The 20907-nt window shown below is 45.4% G+C and overlaps 1 protein-coding gene across 1 annotated transcript in view; it reads right to left on the bottom strand.

Moving 5' to 3' along the window:
- Positions 1 to 1865: 1865 nt before the first annotated feature.
- The window catches only part of LOC135880853 (interferon-induced GTP-binding protein Mx1-like), a 31075-nt gene continuing 12033 nt past the window's right edge, over positions 1866 to 20907 (bottom strand). Inside the window, exons 8-14 of the mRNA XM_065407222.1 lie at positions 19671 to 19749; positions 17245 to 17367; positions 15065 to 15209; positions 13208 to 13366; positions 4795 to 4871; positions 2620 to 2862; positions 1866 to 2096 (exon numbers count right to left, since the gene is read on the bottom strand). Coding sequence (XP_065263294.1) covers positions 1866 to 2096; positions 2620 to 2862; positions 4795 to 4871; positions 13208 to 13366; positions 15065 to 15209; positions 17245 to 17367; positions 19671 to 19749 — 1057 coding nt within the window. The remainder of the gene's footprint in view (positions 2097 to 2619; positions 2863 to 4794; positions 4872 to 13207; positions 13367 to 15064; positions 15210 to 17244; positions 17368 to 19670; positions 19750 to 20907) is intronic.

The raw sequence follows: 20907 nt of genomic DNA, 5'->3' as shown, positions 1-20907 counted from the left end.
CCAGGTTGCCATTAGATATTCTGGACAGAGAGGACCCTGAAGAAGATGACGTGACCAGTTTGGATGACTGGGTCAAAGGTCACCATGACAGACTGAAGACAACCTGTAAATTTGCTCTCAGTACAACTAAAGACACAGCCCAAAGTAGGAAAAGGACTTATAATCACAAGTCCAGGAGGGCTCTCATCACAAGTACAAACTGTGTACTAGTTTGTAACCATAGACACTGAGGGCATAATAAAATAAAGGACAAGTGGGAGTCAAATTCCCCACATTGTAATCATGCACAACAATCCCAAGCTGCCAGTTTCTTGGCCTGAATGCCTAGTTTCTTCTCATGCAAGAAGGCTTTTGGAAGATGAAGAGTTTTGCAACATGTTCTGAGCATTGTCAGATTTGGAAATATTCTGATTTCTTCTGCGGGATCACTGTCAAGGACTCTACCCAAAACATCTTGACCTCAGTAGTTTTACCCTGGGAACCAATAGTTCCAATGTCCCCAGTAGGTGCAGATGTCTCTGTGTATCATGCATGGAAAGGCTATCTCAAGACATCTCACATTAACGTGATGCCTTACAGAAGCATGTTGCACTCAAGGATGCAATATTATAGAACGAGGCAATATGCTGAATAGAGTCAGACATTTCATCTTGCTTATGTAAAAGAGTTTTCATTAAAATCCCCAGCTGACTTCCAAAAATATTGTATGCTTCTAGAATAAACTGAAGAGTGGATGGAACTGTGAAATACCATGCAAGACAAAAAACACACACACTGCTGCTTTCAACTATTTATTTATCAACTCAGTGGAGACTCCCGTTTGATGAAGAATTATTCTGAGTCCCCAGAGCAAAAATACACACACACAGTACCAACCTACACTCACATATGTAACTCAGCTCAAATTCCAGAGGACACTATGCAATATATAGGAATAGGCTTTAAATAACATATCACATGATTATCAAAGTTTAAAGCAGCATATGCTAAAAACCTTGGCAAAAGCACTAGCTGGAAGCATCACAAGGAGGCAAAAGCACTAACCACAAACCTAAACGCCCCTATTGGTAGTCCCCTCCCTTATAGAAATGTGGGAGAAGGACCTCTCTCCCAGCATGATAAGGAAACCCCTTCTCCTCATGAGGGAGAGTTTTGTATGAAGGCCCACAACAGGAGTTCCATGTGCTCCCGGTTCTGTGTATTTGGAGACAGCTGCTAGTGGAGTAGATCAGCTCTGCTGAATCCTCTCCCTCCCTTCAGAAACGTACAGGGCTAAGCAAAACTAACTACTGCAGTAAATTAGGCTGCTGTCCCTCTCCATTACTGGAAAAATCCCTTTGAAGAGCGGTTCTAGACTAGAGGCAGTTGACATGTGAGGAGACAGGCTATCAGGGGATCATGGGAGCTGGGCAGCAGTGCAGCTGGAAGATGCCTCTGCATGGGTGTCTCAGATACTGTGGGATGGGAACGTAATACAGGTCTGGCACAGACAGAGGAGTTCTGGCAGGAAATTGAGACTTTATTTCCTTGCCCCAGGGTCAGGGATCCAGGGTGGCCAGTGTTACAAGGGAACTCTCCTCTGAAGACAGGAGAATCCACAAGGAACTCCATACACTGAAATTTGAAGGGTACCCCTCTACCCTATGCAGGCTATTCCCAATTAGAGGTGAATGGGTCACAAAACAGGATTTTCAAAAACAGGAGCCTAAAGTTAGGCACCAAAATCCATATTTAGACATGTAATAAGGGGCCTGATTTTCAAAAGTCCTGAGTACCCAACACTTCCCACTGAATATTTAGGTCTCGGTTAACTAACTCACACATAAGAGAAATAAGGAAAAGTGCTATTGCTTAGCACATCTGCTTTAACCTGGGAACTTTGCTAAGCGTTGTCGAGCTTGTGTCAGACGTTTAATTCTTTCTTTCACATTTTTCCTTTCAGTGGCAGCATCTTTCTTCTCAAGAAGAAGAATGCTGAACTTATCTTTATCTTGCAAAAGTTGCAACATTGCATTCTGTAACTTTTCAGTGTAGTCCTGGAGGACGTAGGACTGAATAATCAAAGGAATTTGAGTGGAGAGACGATTGCCTGCACCCTAAGAAAAAAGAAGATTATCAATAGGATGATGTATCAATAGTCAAGGATGTATGAGGGAAACACAGAAAATAGGATTCTGCAATTTTACAAGTGATCATTCCACTTAGAGGCTTTCTAGCTATTAGGCTGGGAATATAAAAGTATAGTTAATTAATTCCCTTTCATGTTGAGGTTATGACTTCTCAATGTTACAACACTCCTAGCAATAGGGCACACTATTATACCTGGCAGCAAGTGGTTATTCTATAGCTTACTGCAAGTCGTGAACAGTAATGGGAACAAGTGCCAAAAAGCAATGACTACAACTAGGGATATTTGAACATTTGTTGTCCATAAAGGTCTTCTGTGCCCAGTACTGTTAATCCAGTATTTACTCGAAGCACTACTACTTTCTTTAAAAAAAAATGCTACGAGTAAAGGAATCACCCCTCTCCTTAAATTTCAGCTGTCCATTTCCCCCCAGGTAATTATGTTCTACAAAGTAGGACTGATGGCGGGAAATACACAGACAAGAAACTCACCTTGAAATATGCATTCAAGTGATAAGCCATTTCATCAATGGAATACTGTTTTTGAGATGCAATAGAGTTAACATGAGTAACAGCAACACCAAGAGGGAGGACTCCAGTAGTTTTTCTAATTTCCCGTAAATCCTCATGGTAAAGACTGTCCTGACAGTAAACGATGCGTTCCATTTTGAACTGATTGGCAATTACAGTTTCAGCTTCCTCCTCTTGTTTTTGTTTTAGGTCTTCAATTCTAGTCTGTGATTTAAAAATAGAAGAAGAATCAATAGAGCAGACCCAATACCACCCAACAATTTATAAAGCGACTCATGACTCTTAAGCATCCATTCAAATGTATCTACTTCCCCAAAAGAAGCAACAGTCAGCACAGACCTCAGTCTGTAGAGGCAAAGGGTCCAATCATGACAAAGGTGTTATTAGACACTCACTGAATCAGCTCAAAAAAACAGCTGTAGAGCATTTTCCACTCTAAGCATAGATCCAGATACAACCTACATTGTATCTCTGACTGTCAAGGCAGACATGAGATAACAAGCTGACTCAATACAGCTTTCCTCTGCATAGACATCAAAGCCACCCAGAACAACAAGCCTCAGTGATTTCATTCGCAGGCTGCACAAAGCTGTAGTCAGCTTGGCTGGAATGCAGAGGGGCAATAGACTAATCTGAGCCCCCCACGTCATTACTAGGTTAAGCTCATCCCACAAACACACACTCAGGAGCAGGGAGATTCCCACTTTTGAAGTCAGATGCAAAGAATGAAGCTATACTACCACCCTGAGCCTTTCAGACCATACTGAGAATGCAGATGGAGTGAGCTGGCAAAGCAGCAGCTGCACCTTCCACCCAAGTCTTTGTGACACCTTCAGAGTCAGGAATCTTCTCTATGATTAAATTATGCATCTATTAACAAACAATCTTGCATTAAACGAAACTAAATGAAAGTCAAGGTCTCTGCTAATTGTGCTCTGTATACCTGAGGCAAGACCTCACAGGACAGACTAACTGCCAGCCTACATGTGAAGATTGCTGTCAAAGGGAGAATTGGTGGGACAATCAGGGAACTAAAGTCCTACAAACTATGCACCCAGTGGGACTTCATGAGTTTAACTGTGATTCTGGTCTCAGCAGAATTCTGGAGTAACTCTATGGAGGCCTGTGAAATTACACTTGTGTAAAACCAGTTAAGTGAGATCAGAATCAGGCCCCATGCCATCAAGCTCATAGCATTATTGTTCAGCACCCTCACTTTTATAGATCTATTGCTTCACTATGTAACTTTACACCATTCACTGAATACAGTGGTAGACATTTTACCAATCAGTGGGAAGTTATACAGCTAGACAATAGATTGACCAAGAGTAAAGATAGTTCTAAGCACATGCCATTAATGATGATTTAGGTATAAGATACCATAAATCAGTGGCTCTCAACCTTTCCAGACTACTGTGCCTCTTTCAGGAGTCTGATTTGTCTTGTGTACCCCCAAGTTTCACCTCACTTAAAAACTATTTGCTTACAAAATCAGACATAAAAATATATTAAAAAAGTGTCAGAGCACACTAGTACTGAAAAGTTGCTCTCTCATTTTTACCATATAATTATAAAATAAATCAACTGGAATATAAATATTGTGCTTATATTTAAGAATATAAGAATGGCCATACTGGGTCAGACCAAAGATCCATCTAGCCCAGTATCCTGTCTTCCAACAATGGCCAGTGCCAGGTGCCCCAGAGGGAATGAACAGAACAGATAATCATCAAGTGATTCATCCCGTTGCCCATTCCCAGCTTCTGGCAAACAGAGGTTAGGGACACCATCCCTGCCCATCCTGGCTAATAGCCATTGATGGACCTATCCTCCATGAATTTATCTAGATCTTTTTTTAACCCTGTTCTAGTTTTGGCCTTCACAACATCTTCTGGCAAAGTGTTCCACAGGTTGACAGTGCATTGTGTGAAGAGTATTTCAGTGTATATAGAGCAGTATAAACAAGTCATTGTCTGTATGAAATTTTAGTTTTTCTGACTTTGCTAGTACTTTTTATGTAACCTGTTGTAAAACTAGGCAAATAGATGAGTTTATGTACCCCCCGGAAGACCTCTGCGTACCCCTAGGGGTACATGTACCCCTGGTTGAGAACCACTGCCATAAATAGCCCCTTACCTTAGCTTCTCTGAAAAGATAGAAAAAGTTCTCAAAGTGTTGCATGGCAATTTCAGTAAAAGTTTCTCGTACAAGCTCTAAAAAGGGAGAGGAGGAATAACTATAATTTCATGTTATCAGCATAAATATAAGAACTGTATGAGTCATTAACAAATTGGGTTCAGCTGTAGCTTAAATAATGTTTTAATTTGAAAACTTCTTGGTTTATGCATTTCTATTCTGTGTGGGTGATGGTTTTGTGATGTGTATTATTTTGTGTTCCAGGCGGTTATAAATGTTTTCACTTGCAAATAAGTTGAATAAAAATATTTAAACTTAAAGTTTATAATTAAGTATTTTCAGTTCATTCTCCTTTGAGGCTCTAGTCTAGCAAAACTCTGTTAACACATTCTTATCTTTAAACACTTGAGTAGTCCAATCCATTTGGGGATTTGGAGCCTGGGTATGGAAGACTTGTAGCACTGCTACTAAAATCATATTGAGTCCATGGGTCCTGTGGAGATTGTAATGGCACTTGCACGAAACAGAGTAAAATGAATTTGACACTTCCACCAAAATTATCTGCATCATACTTCCACAGTTTGTAGCAATATATTGCTACTTTAAATTTGATACAATTTTAGTGATAACTCTCTAATCCAGGGGTAGGCAACCTTTCAGAAGTGGCGTGCCGAGTCTTCATTTATTCACTTTAATTTAAAGGTTTCATGTGCCAGTAATACATTTTAACATTTTTTAGAAGGTCTCTCTCTCTATACAAGTCTATATTATATAACTAAACTATTGTTGTATGTAAAGTAAACAAGGTTTTCAAAATGTTTAAGAAGCTTCATTTAAAATTAAATTAAAATGCTGATCTTACGCTGCCAGCCTGCTCAGCCCGCTGCCAGCCTGGGGTTCTGTTCACCTAGGCCGGCAGCTGGCTGAGCGGGGCCTGCAGCCAGGACACCGGCTGGCAAGGGGCCGGCAGCCAGGACCCCAGACCTGGGGGGGGGGGTTTTCAGGGGTCAGGGCAGAGGGCTGGGGGTGTGCAGGGCAGAAGACTGGGTGTGTGTGGGGGTTCAGGGGTGAGGGCAGAGGGTAGGGTTACCATACGTCCGGATTTTCCCGGACATGTCCGGCTTTTTGGGCCTCAAATCCCCGTCCAGGGGGAAATCCCAAAAAGCCGAACATGTCCGGGAAAAGAGGGAGGGGCCGGCGTCGCTGGGTGCTGGGCCGGGGGCCGGGCCGGGTCCGGCGCTGCTCGGCCGGGGGCTGGCCCGGGCCCGGCGGTGCGGGGCCGGGGGTGCGGGGCCGGGGCCGGTAGGGTTACCATTCATCCGGATTCCCCCGGACATGTCCGGCTTTTAGAGTTAAAAATAACGTCCGGGGGGAATTTGTAAATGTCCGGACTTCCCCCCCCCCCGCAGAGCACGCGCTGCTGACAGGGCAGCCGGACGGATGGTGCCACTTACATGGGGCTCCGACAGCCAGAGAGAGCCCCTCCTCCACTTCCCCCTCCTCTCCCCTGCAGCAGAGAGCACTCCCTCGCTCCCTGCATTCGCAAATCACCAGCCGGCCGTTCGCACCGGCAGTCTGGAGCTCCTCCCCCTGCTCCTCCTCCCCGGCACGCTGGTCTGAGCGGCAGAGTAAGGGGGCCAGGGGGTCAGAGAAGGGGCAGGGAGGTTCTGGAGGGAGCAGTCAAGAGACGGGGGGGGGGTCGGGTGTTCGGGGGGGGCTTTCTGGGGGTGTGGATAAGGTTTTGGGCAGTCAGGGTACAGGTAGGGGGTAGGACAGTTAGGGTGGGGGGGTCTCAGGAGGGGGCAGTTAGGGGACAAGGAACAGGGAGGCTTAGGTCGGGGGTGGGGTTCTGGAGGGTAGTTAGGAGCAGGGGTCCCAGGAGGGGTAGTCAGGGGACAAGGAGCGGGGGGGCTGTCAGGGGGCAGGGGTGGGGAGAGGGATCGGAGCAGTCAGGGGACAGGGAGCAGAGGGGTTTAGATGGGTCGGGAGTTCTGTGGGGGGCTATCAGGGGGTGGGGAGTGGTTGGATGGGGCGTGGGAATCCCGGGGGTCTGTCTGGGGGTGGAGGTGTGGATAAGGGTTGGGGCAGTCAGGGAGCAGGTAGGGGGTAGGGTCCTAGGGGGCCAGTTAGGATGGGGGGAGGGTCTCAGGAGGGGGCAGTCAGGGAACAAGGAGCATAGAGGCTTAATGGCTCTCCATGCGTCTCTGGACCCTCTCAGCTGTCGGGCTTGGACGGAAACATTGCCTGAGGGTAGTGAGAGAATGGGTTATCGGTGAGGTGGGGGTGGGCGTGAGCCCGGTCAATAGGGGCAACCCCTACCAAGATCTGAGCCTTTTCTCACACGCCCGTTAGAGCTCGACATTATGCTGTTTGGGACCCCTCTTTGAGGAAAGCCTCTGGATTGCAAGTCCAACCGCTACCTCCTCGTGGTGAGAGTCGGTAACTGGCTTGGATAGCCAGGCGGATTGCGGAGGACGAACCCACATCCCACATTCAGTGGAGTGTGGGACGGGGTTGGGCAGCCCCATATGGTGCCACATGGATGCCCCCCTGGTAAGGGTAGCCTCCCCCAGGTACGGTTTGACTCCCCCTGGTAAGGGTTAGATTCCCCCTGGTAAGGGTAGTCTCCCCCAGGCACGGGTTAGTTTCCCCCTGGAAAGGGTAAGTTTCCCCCAGGTACGGGTTAGTTTCCCCCTGGAAAGGGTTAGTTTCCCCCTGAGAAGGGTAAATCTTTTAGCTATGGAAAAAAGTAATTTATATTTTTATACCGGATTGGCGCTGGACCGGGTTAATAACGCCCCCGCTGTTGGCTTTGATGCCCCGGCTGACAGTGTTAAATATATTAGGGGTGTGATTAGGGTCGCTGGACCAATGGATAAAATGGTGTGGACTATAATGAAGTCTCATGAGCATGAGAGTGAGAATCAAGTCCTCCCAGTGGAGCATGGAGAGGAGGTAGAGGAGACTGTTTGTGATGATCATGGTGAGGAGATTTTATCTATCTTACCGATGGTTTTTACAAGGGACACTTTTAATGATTTAACTATGGAAAGTTTTAATCCAGATTTTAAGTATTTAAGTACATTTGATGATCCATATGTTAGCGAATCGGGATATCTTAATGCTCATTTAGTTAATGGGTCTAGTTTATTAAATAGTTTTAGACCAAGTACTGATTTTAATAGGGATCGTAATAAGGATCTTAACAGTACTGGTAGTAATATAAATATATTAGAAAGTAGTTCGTGGAAGGATGGGGTTTTTTATTTAGAGTATCCCGTTGATAGTTTTAATTGTCCAATATGTCCCCAGATATTACCAACATTTGGTAAATGGGCCAAACACATTAATGTGGTTCATAAAAGTAAAGCCATACGAGTTGTATGTAGTAAATGTGGAAAATCTTCTCAATATCATAATATAGCTTGCCACTACCCCAAGTGCATACCCAAGAAGGCGGATACCCCAATGAAGAGCCATACGTGCTCGGTCTGTGGGCTTGGTTTTCATACTAGATCTGGATTGAGCCAACACTGTAGACATAGACACCCTGCTGTGAGGAATGAGCAAAGAAAAGAAGATATGGCTGCTAAAAGTAAGATCAAAGAGGGATCGACTAGATCTCGTATATGGACCAAAGATGAGGTTGCGCAGCTTATACAGTTGGAAAGGAAATATATTGGGAAAAGGAATATAAATAAATGTATTGAGAGCGAGATGAGGACCAAAACGAATAAACAAATATCAGATAAAAGACGAGAATTAGCAAAGAAGAAGTTAGTGGTAACAGGAGATAGGGAGGAAGTGACTGAGGTAGAGGACATTAGAGTAGATATATTAGAAATTCCGCCCCCAAGAGAGAGGATTTTCCCACTAAAAGGACATCCAGAAGTGGATTTAGTGGAGAAAATAAGTAAACGGGGAAAACAAAGTAGGGAGGGAAGAGAAATAATAAATAGTTTAGGGGAAATTGAAGGATTATTAAAGGAGGATTTAACAAAAGCTCTCGGATGGGCAATGTTGGAAAAATTATGTTATTCATTAGTAGAGGGAAAGGACCCTAGAAATGAAAGTCAAATAGAGTTGAGGAATAAAGGAAAAGGGAAGATGAGAAAGGAGGGGAGAAGGAAGCAATTTAATGCAATTAGGAGATATGCTACAAAGAAAGCTAAGTATAAATTCTATCAACAATTATTTGATAAGGATAGAAGAAGATTGACTCGCATTATAATGGGAAAGCCAGATAAGGCTAAGTGTGCTATCCCTATGAAACAAATTGAGGAATACTATGTGAATATTTTGGGAACAATTGGACATGGTAATATGATAGGGTGGCCATCATCCACAGAGAATGCGGATAATGATATATTAATGAGTCCGATCTCTGTGGATGAGATTAGAATAGCTTTAAGAGAAATAAGAAAAGATAGTGCTCCTGGCCCAGATAAAGTAAAAGTGAGCAATTTGTGGGATATTTTTAATTTAGACTCCTTAATACTTACAAAAATTTTTAATATATGGTTTCTAAATAGACAGGTACCAGATGAACTTAAGAAAAATAGAACGATTTTAATACCAAAGACACAAGATGAGGAGGAAATGAAGAAGTTAACATCTTGGAGACCATTGACAATTGGGTCAGTTTGGATTAGAATCTATACCAAAATATTAGCAAAAAGACTGGTGGAAACAGTTAAGATATGTAGTAGACAAAAAGGGTTTATATCCGCCCCTGGGTGTGAGGAAAATATTGCTATATTAGATAATTTGATTAAAGGGGCTAAACGAAATGGGAATGAAATTGCAATAGTGTTCGTAGATCTGGCTAAAGCTTTTGATTCTGTGGGACACGGACATATAATAGCCGGGTTGAGAAGATTTGGTATAGATGAACATTTTATAGATATTATTAGGGACCTTTATGATAATTGCACAACTAGGGTATGGGTGGGTGATGAAGTTACTGAGTCTATTTTAATTAGGAGGGGGGTCAAGCAGGGTGACCCGTTGTCCCCAATTTTGTTTAATATTGCTATGGATCCCCTTTTAACTAGATTAGAAGTAGAAGGAAGTGGTTTTTATGTTAAGGGCAATGGTGTCACGTCATTGGCTTTTGCCGATGATGTGGCAATTTTAAGCAGCTCATATAAAGGAATGATTAAAAATTTGGGTATCTTAGAGGAGTTTTGTAAAAATACTAATCTCTCTGTTAATGTGAAGAAAACGAAAGGCTTTCATATTTTAACTAAGCATAAAACCTATGTAGTTAATCCTAAGGATAATTGGCAGATAGGGTCAGAGGAGATTGAATATGTTCAACCAGGGGATTTTGAAAAATATTTAGGAGCTAGAATAGATCCCTGGATAGGTGTAGGGGGACCGGTACTTAAAGAAAAATTGAAAGATTGGAGTGAGAATTTAATTAAGGCCCCATTAAAACCGGCCCAAAAAATATTAATTTTACAGACATATATTTTACCGAAGCTATTTTATAATCTTCTTTTAATAGAACCCCCTTTTAATCTTTTAAACGATCTTGATGTGTTAGTTAGAAAAATAGTTAAAGAGATTTTACATTTACCTCAGTGTACCACAGATGGGATATTTTATTCTAGAGGTAGGGATGGTGGTTTAGCTCTCACTAAGTTTAGTGTGCAAATCCCAAATATGTTAATTCGTAAATGGAGGAGACATATTGTCTCAAGAGATGATTGGATGGACCTATCTTATCTATATGCAGGAGAAAATCTTGTGGATAAAATATTGTCATTTAGTGCAGTAACATCTCATCCCAAGAAATGGAGGGAAGAGGAATTTTTAAGATGGTCGGAACTGAGATGTCAGGGAATAGGGATAAAATATTTTAAAAATGATTTAATTAGTAATTCGATTTTTAGAAACTCTAGTAAAGTTAAATCGTCAGCGTATATCGCAGCATTGCAGCTTAGGGCAAATATTTATCCTACTAGGGAGACATTAGCAAGAGGAAGAGGAGGTGTGAATGCTCTTTGTAGATGGTGCGGTAAAGTGCGAGAGACTGTTCCCCATATCTCAGGACAATGTTATAAGACTAAGAATGCTAGGATAAAAAGGCATAATAGAGTAGTGTCTGCAGTTGTAGATAAGGTTGGTAAATTAGGGTGGAAGGCAATGATAGAGCCCCATTTGAGAAATAGTAAGGGTGAGTTAAGAAAGCCGGATATTATATTTATAAAAGGAGATACAGCAGTGGTGGTTGATGTTACAGTGCGATGGGAGGATAATGCCGGAAGTTTGGAACAAGCCCACAGTGAGAAGGTGGCTTATTATCTTGAGTTAGAGGAAGAAATTAAAAACTTAACGGAAGGTAAAAATATTCACTTCTTTGGTTTTGTGCTTGGGGCGCGTGGCAAGTGGAGTGAAGGTAATAATGATTTGTTACAATTATTGGGAATGGACAGAAGTAAAAATTTTAAGGAGAGTTTATGTAGACTTGTTTTATATTCCACTATTGGTATGATGGCTATATTCAGTGACAGGTAAAGATCCCGGAGTTTCCATTCCGTGTATCTTGCCAAAACTAAATTTTAGCTATTTTGGTTTCCATGCTCTAAATTTTCAAATTTTTAATATTTTTTTGAACATTAATTTATTTAGTGTTATTTAATATCTGTCCTTCAATAGAATGGTTTTAATTATATAATAAATACTTATTAATGGATGAAATTCCAATTTAAATTATTAGTTTATTTTTTTTTTTTAATTACTGGATGTGGATGCGGACTGGCCGCGTATAATAACCAGGAAAGGGCAGGTAGTCACGCCTGTACATAAATAGGGGGTGGAGTCCTGGGGGGCAGTTAGGGGCAGGGGTCCCAGGAGGGGGCAGTCAGGGGACAAGGAGCAGGGGGAGGGTTGGGGGTCCTGAGGGGGGCAGGAAGTGGGAGGGAGTGGAAGGAGCAGGGGAGGGGCTAGGGCAGGACTGGGGTGGGGCTAGGGCAGGACTGGGGCGGGGCTCCTCCCGTCCTCTTTTTTGCTTGCTGAAATATGGTAACCCTAGGGGCCAGGGGTGCGGGGCCGGGGCCGGGGGCGTTGGGCCGGGGGCTGGGGCCGGGCCGGGGGCCGGCGGTGCTCGGCCGGGGGCTGGCCCGGGGCCGGCACCCCAGGGCCCGAGCCGAGCCAGGCTGGAGACGCCGGGGCCGGCCGCCGGAGGGAGCCGCTCGGTTGGGGGGGCTAGACTGGGCCGCGCCTCCTCCCCCCACCCCTCCCCATCTTACCTGCTGCCTGCTTCAGGCTTCCCGTGAATCAAATGTTCGTGGGAAGCAGGGGAGGGGGCGGAGTTGGGGCAGGGACTTTGGGGAAGGGGTGGAGTTGGGGCGGGGCGGGGCTGGGGGCAGGGCCCCGTGGAGTGTCCTCTTTTTGGACACTCAAAATATGGTAACCCTAGCAGAAGGGGTGTGGGGGGGTACAGGGCAGAAGGCTTGGGGTGGGGGGGGTTCGGGGTCAGGGCAGAGGGCTGGAGGGGTGTGGAGGTACAGGGCAGAAGACTGGGTGTGGGGGGGTTCGGGGTCAGGGCAGAGGGCTGGGGGTGTGTGGAGATGCAGGGCAGAAGACTGGGTGTGGGGGGGAGTTCAGGGGTCAGGGCAGAGGGCTGGGGGTGTGTGGAGGTGCAGGGCAGAAGACTGGGTGTGGGGGGGAGTTCAGGGGTCAGGGCAGAGGGCTGGGGTGCTTGGCTCATGGGGGTACTCCCAGCCCCCTGCCCTAAGCGGCTCATGGCAGGGGGCTGGAAGGGATATACCCTGTTCCACCCCCTTCCCCAAGGTCCCGTCCCTACCTCTTCTCTGCCTCCTCTACAGAGCAGCGAGCATGCTGCCACTTGTCCCCCTCCCCCTCGCAAGGGCCATCAGCTGATGGAGAAGAGGAGGGGCAGGAAAGCACCACGCTGGGGGAAGAAGCAGGGGAGGGGGGAAGCTTGGCTGCCGCAGGACCAAGCTTCTGCCTCCTGCCCCCGCAGGGGAGAGCGGTGGGCGTGGGGGCTGAGTGGGGCTGGGGGCCGGGACCATGGCAGGCAGCAGCGTGCCACTCAAAATCGGCTAGTGTGCCGTGTTTGGCACGCGTGCCGTAAATTGCCGACTCCTGCTCTAATCTATACTATTCTCCTACTTACATTTAAAAATATGATTTGGTATTTATGGTCTCAGTGAAAACATTTGCATTTGTATATTTGATTTGAAGCAGTACGTGGAGGACTGAATACTTCAATATTTTACCAGTTAGCTACACTCCACAAGTTGTAATTACCATCATTCTGATTGCAGCCCCAAAACTCATCTGCCCCCTAAAAACTTTCCATATGAATTAAAGCTAAGCGGTTATAAAAGCAGCTAAGTGAATATGGTCAAAGTTTATGGCAAACTCAGTGAATGAAACTCACCAGTCACTGTCTTCAGTATCATGATAGCTGGTGATTTCAGCAGCACAATTTGTTGTTTCACAATGGCCTCAAATGTCTTGTAATTGACAAAACCTGGGAGCTCTCTTCCACGATAGTGATTTTCAAAGCCCCACACTTCTTCTTTCATAATTTCTTTTACTACAGCAGTTAAAACAGCACCGTTATTTCTAATAATTCGAGATGTGTTTGTTTTTATACTAAAATCTACGTGAAAAGGCCTGGATTTAATAAGGGGCTAAAACTATTTCTTAGTTCTCATGTGTCTATTTGGATGCAGAACAGCTACAGCAAACCCCAGGTTAGCTTAAGGAATAAGAAGATTGTAGATATAAAGTTTTGAAGCCTGTAGTGCTGTAGATATTTGAGGGGGCAGAGTTAAAGTCACTGCAGGAAGGATCTCTGAATTGTCTTGTGTGTAACAGGCTGAGATATCAAAGGGGCCTAAGGCACTTGGGTATCTACCTCCATTTGACCATTTTGAAAACACAGCTTATCTCAAATTTAACATTACAGAATGTTGTTTAGCATGCAGAGAGATTCACAATCACTTTTGGAGTAATTAACAGGCTGTGTTACCTTTAGCAAGCTGCAGGGCCGTCCTTACCCATACACAAAGTACGCAGCTGCGTAGGGCACCAGGAAATTTGGGGCACCACATTTCCTGGTGCCCTGCGCAGCTTGCGTACTGCTCCAGCCCGTGCTCCGGCTCTTCCCCAGGGCCCCCGCCCCTCCTCCGCCCCACCTCTTCCTGCCCCCGCTCCGCCCCCACTCCCCTGAGGACTCCAGAAGCGGTCGGGCCTGCACTCACCAGTAAGTAGAGCAACCCGGCCCCAGCCTGCTCCGCTCCCCTGGCTCCCAGCCCCACCGCCCCCAAGCCTGGGAGCCAGGGGAGCCGAGCAGGCTGGGGCTGGGTCACTCCACTTTCTGCAGGAAGTGGCCAGCCCCTCTTCCCCCTGCAGTACTCCAGAATTTTGATTTGTGGCTATGACTTTGATAAATCAACTTGCTAACAGTCATGGAAACAAACAGCTCGAAACAACCCAGGAATCTAACTTGCATCACTGCAAGGATTTAATTTCATTAGCCTTAATTTTTAGGGCTGGTACAACTTCAGGTAGAACAGAACTGCGAGAGTAGAGATCATTAAAAGTAGTGACTGGGTCACACTAAACTCTGTACTTAACACCCGCACAATTTACACAGGCTTGGATCCAGATTTGGAATTTGTCCTTTGGACTAATCTCTAATGATGGATAAGGGCCCCCAACAAGAACAAGCCGGTCCATGCAAGCAGACCTTTGTGCCCATATGGAGCCCCATTGATTTCACTAGGGCTCTGGGCACTCACAGATGTCTGTCTGTCAGAGAGGGCTGTCCTTACCCATACACAAAGTACGCAGCTCCGTAGGCACCAGGAAATTTGGGGCACCACATTTCCTGGTGCCTTGCGCAGCTGCATACTGCTCCGCCCCTGCCCTGCCTCTTCCCACCCCTTTCCCAAAGCCCCCGCCCTGCTCCACCCCTTCCCTGCCCCAGCCCCACCTCTTACCACCCCTGCTCCGCCCCAGCCCCGCCCCCACTCCCCTGAGGAGAGCGGACAGGACTGGGCCTGCACTCACTGGTGGCGGGAAGTGCAGCGGCCCGGCCCCAGCCATGCCGCCGGTGAGTGCTGAGGGGTGGTTCCCCCTGTCCCCCAAGCCAGCCCCGCTCCCCACCACGGAGGCCTGCCCTCCTCCCCCCCGCGGGGGGACTGCGTAGGGCCCCAGAATAGCTAGGAACGGCCCTGCTGTCAGCGCAGAACAACTTTCAGGCCAAGTGCCAACATTTGGTGCTTACCTTTCAGTGTACTGTTATTAATATGGGTTTCCCATTCATTAAAGTACTTGCGAACTTTTGTGAATAGTCTTTGTTTTGTTTTATCAGTTACAATTTCTTCTCCTTGCACTGAATTCATGATGTCCTGGTTAAAGAGTTTGAGTTTCTGTAAAGAGACAGGAAATTGTCAGTTAAACAACACTCAGGGGACTAAATTCAGACCCTGAGCTGTTTGCAATGATACATAACCCAAACTTTGCAGCAGGGAGGGGAAATGCTGGAGCAAATGTTACACACTGCTCCCTGCAAAACTATGGAATTCACACTCTGCAGGTTGTCTGTAGCTCCAGCTGTGGAAGTGACATTCTGAGATGCAGTCGGAGCTCATAGGCTGTGTATTTCAGCACAGTAGTGCTCAAACTGCATGGCCTGTGACCTGCTGCTGGTCTGAGGAGGTTCAGTGTTTAGGGCAAGGAGGTGGCCCAGGGTTCTATTCCCAGCTCTGCCACTGACTTGCTGTGTGGTCTTGGGCAGGTCACTTCATTTCTCAGGGTCTGTTTCCCTCTCATCCTTTGTTTGCCTTGTCTATTTAGGTTGCAAGCTCTTCTGGGAAGCAAATATCTTTTAGTCTGTGTATGTACAGTGCTTAGCCTAATGAGGTCTTGATCTCAATTTGGGCTGTTCTAGATGCTTCGGTAATACAAATGAATAACAATAATCCTCCTGGTTTCCAGCAGCTAAATTTCATCAAAAGAAACTAAAAATATATTAGAGACTAAACAATTTATTTGAGCATAAGCTTTTGTGGGCTACAGCCCACTTCATCGGATGCATGTAGTGGAAAATAGAGTAAGAAGATTGTGTGTGTGTATATATATATATACCCATTGTTTCATGTGTGTATATGTGTGTGTGTGTGTGTGTGTGTGTGTATATATATATATATATATATACACACACACACACACACACACACACATATACACACACACACATATACACACACACCGAGAGCATGAAACAATGGGTGTTACCATACAAACTATAAGAAGAGTGATCAGTTAAGGTGAGCTATCAGCAGGAGAGAAAAAGAACTGTTTGTAGTGGTAATGAAAATGGCCCATTTCCAGCCATTGACAAGGAGATGTGAGGAACTATGGGGGGGGGGGGGGGATAAGCATGGGGAAATAGTTTTACTTTGTGTAATGGCCCATCCACTCCCCATCTTTATTCAAGCCTAATTTAATGGTGTCCAATTTGCAAATTAATTCCAATTCAGCAGTCTCTCGTTGGAGTCTGTTTTTAAAGTTTTTTTGTGGTAATATTGCGACTTTTAGGTCTGTAATCGAGTAGCCCACAAAAGCTTATGTTCAAATAAATTTGTTAGTCTCTAAGGTGCCACAAGTACTCCTGTTCTTTTTGTGGATACAGACTAACACGGCTGCTACTCTGAAACCTAAAAATATATTGAATACTTCCCTAATGTTGTTTTTCCATGTAAGCAATTGCTGTAGCAGAATGCTGTGTTATTCTGAATGTGAGTGGAGGTGATGCACAAGGCAGTCTCTGTATTAAAATATAGCCACGCCGGATTTAAAGTTTGAGAAGCTCTGTTTTAGCGCACATCCCTGATCCCTACTCACTGCACACTGCTGGGATTGTTTGAGTAGTGGCTGTGAAGGGGTAGTATGGGATTACCTGGGCTGGTTAGAATACAGGTGGAAAACAATGTTGCTTTTAAAAATCACTGGAATTTTGTGCAAAATATTATGGCCTTGTAAATATGGAATACAACTACTTATTCTTGATTTCTATTACGCCTTTGCCTAATACAGCATCTTCTATTACCAGCGACTTTCAGTGCATTGATATAATTAATGCAACCAAATGTAATTCACCCATTGTATTATCAAAGCTGACATTGATAAAACAGGAACAATCTTATTTTTAATCTGGTTTATTTTATTGGGGAGTAAATATTCTGGATTTATGAAGACTGGGAATTGAGAGTAATGCTCATGGCCTAGTTCTCCTATGTTAAGGAAAGTGCATATGGATCTGTCTGTAGTTAGTGATTTCATGAAGCAACACACGGAGTACGCAGCCTAGAAAAAGAGACCAACTTGCAATATCCACACAATTCCAAATGCTAACCAATGGTTTTTATTCAAATGAGTTACCAGATCCATATTTATACTCACATCTACTAGGAAGAGCATCTGCTCTTCTACGGATTCTGGCACACCTTTGCCATATTTTTGTAGCTTGTTGTTTGCCACCCGGAGTTTGTCCTTTATCTGATTTTCTAAAGTTGGTAGTGATTTCTGGGGGGGGAAAATAATAGAATCATAGAAATGTAGGGCTGGAAGGGACTTTGCGAAGCCATTAAGTCCAGCCCTCTGTCCAGGACCAAGTAAACCTAGACCAACCCTGACAGGTGTTTGTTCAACCTGTTGTTAAAAACCTCCAGTGATAGTAATTCCACAACCTCCATTGGAAACCTGTTCCAGAACTTGACTATCATTATAATTAGAAAGTTTTTCTTAATATCTAACCTAAATCTCCATTGCTGCATACTGAGCCCATTGCTTCTTGTCCTATCTACATTGGACATGGAGAACAATTGATAACAGTCCTTTTTATGACAGCCCTTAGCAGATTTGATGACTTACCAGGTCCCTCCTCACTATTATTTTCTCAAGACTAAAAACATAGCCAGTTGTTTTTTTTTAAACCTTTCCTCATAGGTCAGGTTTTCTAAACATTTTATCATTTTTGTTGCTCTGCTCTAGACTGCCTCCAATTTGTCCACATCTTTCCTAAAGTTTGGTGCTCTGAACTGGACACGGTACTCCAGCTGAAGCCTCACCAGTGCCAAGTACAGAAGGACAATTACCTCCCATGTCTTAAATATGACACTCCTGTTAGTACACACCCGAATGATTTAAACCTTTTTTGCAACTGCATCATGTTGTTGACTCATATTCAATTTGTGATCCACTATAACCCCCAGATCCTTTATAGCAGTACTACCACCTAGCCGGTGATTCCCACTTTGCAGTTATGCATTTGTTTTTTCCTTCCTAAATAAAATACTTTTCACTTGTCTTTATTGAATTTCATCTTGTTGATTTCAGACCAATTCTCTAATTTGTCAAGGTCATTTTGAATTCTAATGCTGTCCTCCAATGCTGAATTCTAATGCTGTCCTCAAGTACTCGCAACCCCTTCCAGCTTGTTGTCGTCCACAGATTTTATAAGCACACTTTCCACTCCATTGCCCAAGTCATTAACAAAAATATTGAATAGTACTGGACCCAAGACTGACCCCTATGGGGCCACATTAGATATGCCTTTCCAGTTTGACAGCAAACCATTGATAACTACTCTTTGAATACGGTCTTTCAACCAATTGCGCACCCACCTTCTAGTAATTTCATCAAGACGACATTTCCCTAGTTTGCTTATGAGGATGACATGGGGGACTGTGTCAAAAAACTTACTAAAATCAAGATATACAATATCTACTGCTTCTCCCCTATCCACTATGCCAGTAACATTGTCAAAGGAGGAAATTAGGTAAGTGTGGCATGATTTTTTCTTGACAAATCCATGTTGGCTATTCCTGATAACCTTATTATCCTCCAGGTGCTTACAAATTGAAAAGAAATAAAACAACTGGTAAGATGGTCCCAAGTAAAAGGTTTGATTTTTTTTTAGTGAGGGGGAAAAAAAACAACAACTTACATTTTAAAAAAGTTTTAAATGTATAATATTACATGGAACAATTATAATTTTCTACTAGCGATTTTCTGAAGTGAATTCTGGGTCATCACTAACCTACAACTGAAAGTGTGAATTGTCACTTGGTATTAACAAGGTGAGGCAAAAATGTTTTTATCCACAACCCAATCTAAGAGAATAGTGTGCAAAACCTCTGATTAGCCAAGACTATTTTATCCATATATAAGGCATTGACATAAAGCTGGTATGGATCTCCTAATCCCTGGTTTAAATCAGGGGATACATATAAAAATGTACCTAATGCTTCTTAAAGATCTGTAAATTGCTTTATGCTAAACCAGGGGTCGGCAACCTTTGGCACGCGGGTTGCCAGGGTAAGCACCCTGGCAGGCCAGGCCGGTTTGTTTACCTGCCGCGTCTGCAGGTTCGGCCGATCGCGGCTCCCACTGGCCGAGGTTTGCCGCTCCAGGCCAATGGGGGCTGTAGGAAGCCGCGGCCAGCACATCCCTCGGCCCGTGCCGCTTCCCACCGCCCCCATTGGCCAGGAGCGGCGAACTGTGGCCAGTGGGAGCCGCGATGGGCTGAACCTGCGGACGCGGCAGGTAAACAAACCGGCCCGGTCCGCCAGGGTGCTTACCCTGGTGAGCCGTGTGCCAAAGGTTGCCAACTCCTGTGCTAAACCATTAGCTAAAAATATGAATTTATGAGAAAAGGTCTCCTTTATATTTATTTTCTACAAGCTAGTTAAGGTTTCAGAAAGTTCTGACCTGCTACTACACTGCTTAAATAAATATCTTGGCAAAAGAGCCAAACAACATTTGCTCTTTTGTGTGTTCACCAAATAGTTTTTTAAAGAGCCAGTAGTCCAGGTTTGCTAACTTACATTAATGTGCTCTATCAGTTCCTGTGTAAGTTTCTCTGCCAAAAGTGGGATAGTAGCTTTTCTTTCTTCCAAAAGAATACTGAAAGAGATTAAAGAATACAATAAATAATATCATCCCAAAGAATTCCTTCTTTCATCCCAAAGGATTCCAGAGTACTTCACTACAGTACAGATACTGACCGATCTGGCCAGTTATATACATACTTACTAATAGTATTAAAAATGGTCAAATTATTTCTTGCAAGTATGCAAATAACATTTCCAGCATGAATTTTTGGAGAAATAAAATGGACCTAGGCGCTCTCAGAAAACTTTATCTGTGACCAAGACCTTCTACAGCAGAGGTGGGCGAACTACGGCCCTCCTGCCCGGCCCCTGAGCTCCTGGCCTGGGAGGCTAGCCCCCGGCCCCTCTCCCCTGTTGTTCCTCCTCCCCCGCAGCCTCAGCTCACTGTGCAGCCAGCGCAATGCTCTGGGCGGCGAGCTCCTGTCGGGCAGCACAGCTGCAGAGCCGCGGCCTGACCCAGTGCTCTGTGCTGCGCGGTGGCATGGCTGGCTCCAGCCATGTGGCACGGTTGCCTGTCCTGGGGCTCTGGGCAGTGCGGCTGTAGCGCCGCCAGCCACTGGTGCTCCAGGCAGCGCGGTAAGAGGGCAGGGAGCACAGAGGGTTGGATAGAGGGCAGGGGAATTCGGGGTGGTGGTCAGGGGGCGGGGGTGTTGATAGGGATCGGGGTGGTCAGAGGGCAGGGAAGGGGGGGGGTTGAATGGGGGGAGGAGTCCTGGGGGGCAGTCAGGAAGGAGAGGGGGGGTTGGATGGGGCAGCATGGAGCGGGCAGGGATTCCGGGAGCGGTCAGGGGACAGGGAGGAAGGGGTGGTTGGATGGGGCAGGGGTCCCAGGGGGGTAGTCAGGAATGAAAGGAGGGGTTGGATAGGGTGGCGGGTGGCAGTCAGGGGCGGAGTTTCCGGGGGCTGTCAAGGAACAGGGAGCAGGAGGGGTTGGATGGGGCAGGAATCCCGGGGGGGGCCGTCAGGGGACAGAGAATGGTGGGGTTGGATCGGGCAGGAGTCCCGGGGGGAACCCCCCATCAGGGGGCGAGAAGGAGGGGGGGCTGGGCCACGCCTGGCTGTTTGGGGAGGGCACAGCCTCCCCTAACCGGCCCTCCATACAATTTCGGAAACCCGATGTGACCCTCAGGCCAAAAAGTTTGCCTGCCCCCGTTCTACAGCATCTGTGATC

This window comes from Emys orbicularis, chromosome 1, assembly GCF_028017835.1.
Source record: "Emys orbicularis isolate rEmyOrb1 chromosome 1, rEmyOrb1.hap1, whole genome shotgun sequence".
Lineage (NCBI taxonomy): Eukaryota > Metazoa > Chordata > Testudines > Emydidae > Emys > Emys orbicularis.
This window is presented reverse-complemented; position numbering and strand designations above follow the sequence as displayed.